General features: G+C 57.7%; 1 protein-coding gene across 1 annotated transcript in view; it reads left to right on the top strand.

Annotated features, from left to right (window-relative positions):
- The first annotated feature begins 317 nt into the window (after positions 1-317).
- The window catches only part of pde4a (phosphodiesterase 4A, cAMP-specific), a 24,359-nt gene continuing 23,659 nt past the window's right edge, over positions 318-1,017 (top strand). Inside the window, 1 exon segment of the mRNA XM_079746031.1 lies at positions 318-573. Coding sequence (XP_079602157.1) covers positions 326-573 — 248 coding nt within the window. The 5' untranslated portion in view covers positions 318-325.

Genomic DNA, 1,017 nt, shown 5'->3' with positions numbered 1-1,017 from the left:
GGGTCTGTCTGAGACATGAGCGAAAGCTTCTGAAAAGCGGATGAGAAGGGATATAGCATAGAGCAGAGGGAGGGAGATAAAGAGTGACCGGCAGGACAGACAGAAAGAGAGAGGGTCCTTTGTGTTGAAGACAGCAAGAGAGACGGAAATAGACAGCGGTTTAACAGAAGCCCTGTGGAGTTTCTTTTTTTTGTTGTTGTTTTGTTTAAGTGGTCTCGGCGCTCCGTCGGTGGGAGGGGGCGGGGGTGTGGGAGGGGGGGGGGGGGTGGGGGGGGGGGGGGGGGGGGGGGGGGGGGGGGGGGGGAGCAGAGGCAGGAGTTCAGACATGAGTCACCGGAAGCTGACGCGACAGCTGCGGCTGTGGGAGACCCCCGAGGGTCCCACTTCCACCTGCGCCCCCTCCACCACCACCAGCACCACCAGCACCCCCTCACCATGCGCCACCTCGCCCCTGTCGCCGGACCACGGCCGGGACCACGGCCGGGCCCCCGGCGGCTGCACTCTCTTCCGCCGCATGAAGCTCAACCGCAGCATCCAGGATCGCAGGCGCTCAGCCTCTCACTGCCCTCCCAGGTAACCCCCCCCGCCCCCAGCGGCCTCCACCTCCACCCGCAGGCCAGGAGGGGTGATGTTTGATGCTGCACACCTGGGTGCCTCTGATCCAACCCCCCCCCAACCCAATCTAATCTCGCTGTAACTTCTGACCTATAGAGCTGTGTACCTGTCTTTTGTGTGTATGTGTGTGTGTGTGTGTGTGTGTGTGTGTGTGTGTGTGTGTGTTTGTTGTGTGTGTGTACGTGGGGTGTTTGCGAATGACAGCTTATCTATGTTTTATAATGCACATCACACATTTTATGTGAGTGTGTGTTTTTGTGTGTGTGTGTGTGTGTGTGTGTGTGTGTGTGTGTGCTGTCTGACTGTCCAGATGGACTGACTGACAGACAGATAAATGGCTAAGAAGTGTGTGTGGGTGTGTGTGCGTGTGTGTGCGAAAGACAGCTAATAAACTTTTGGAAT

This window comes from Pollachius pollachius (genome assembly GCF_949987615.1).
Source record: "Pollachius pollachius genome assembly, chromosome: 11".
Classification (NCBI taxonomy): Eukaryota; Metazoa; Chordata; class Actinopteri; order Gadiformes; family Gadidae; genus Pollachius; species Pollachius pollachius.
The sequence above is the reverse complement of the archived record's forward strand: the minus strand, read 5'-3'. Positions and strand labels throughout refer to the sequence as shown.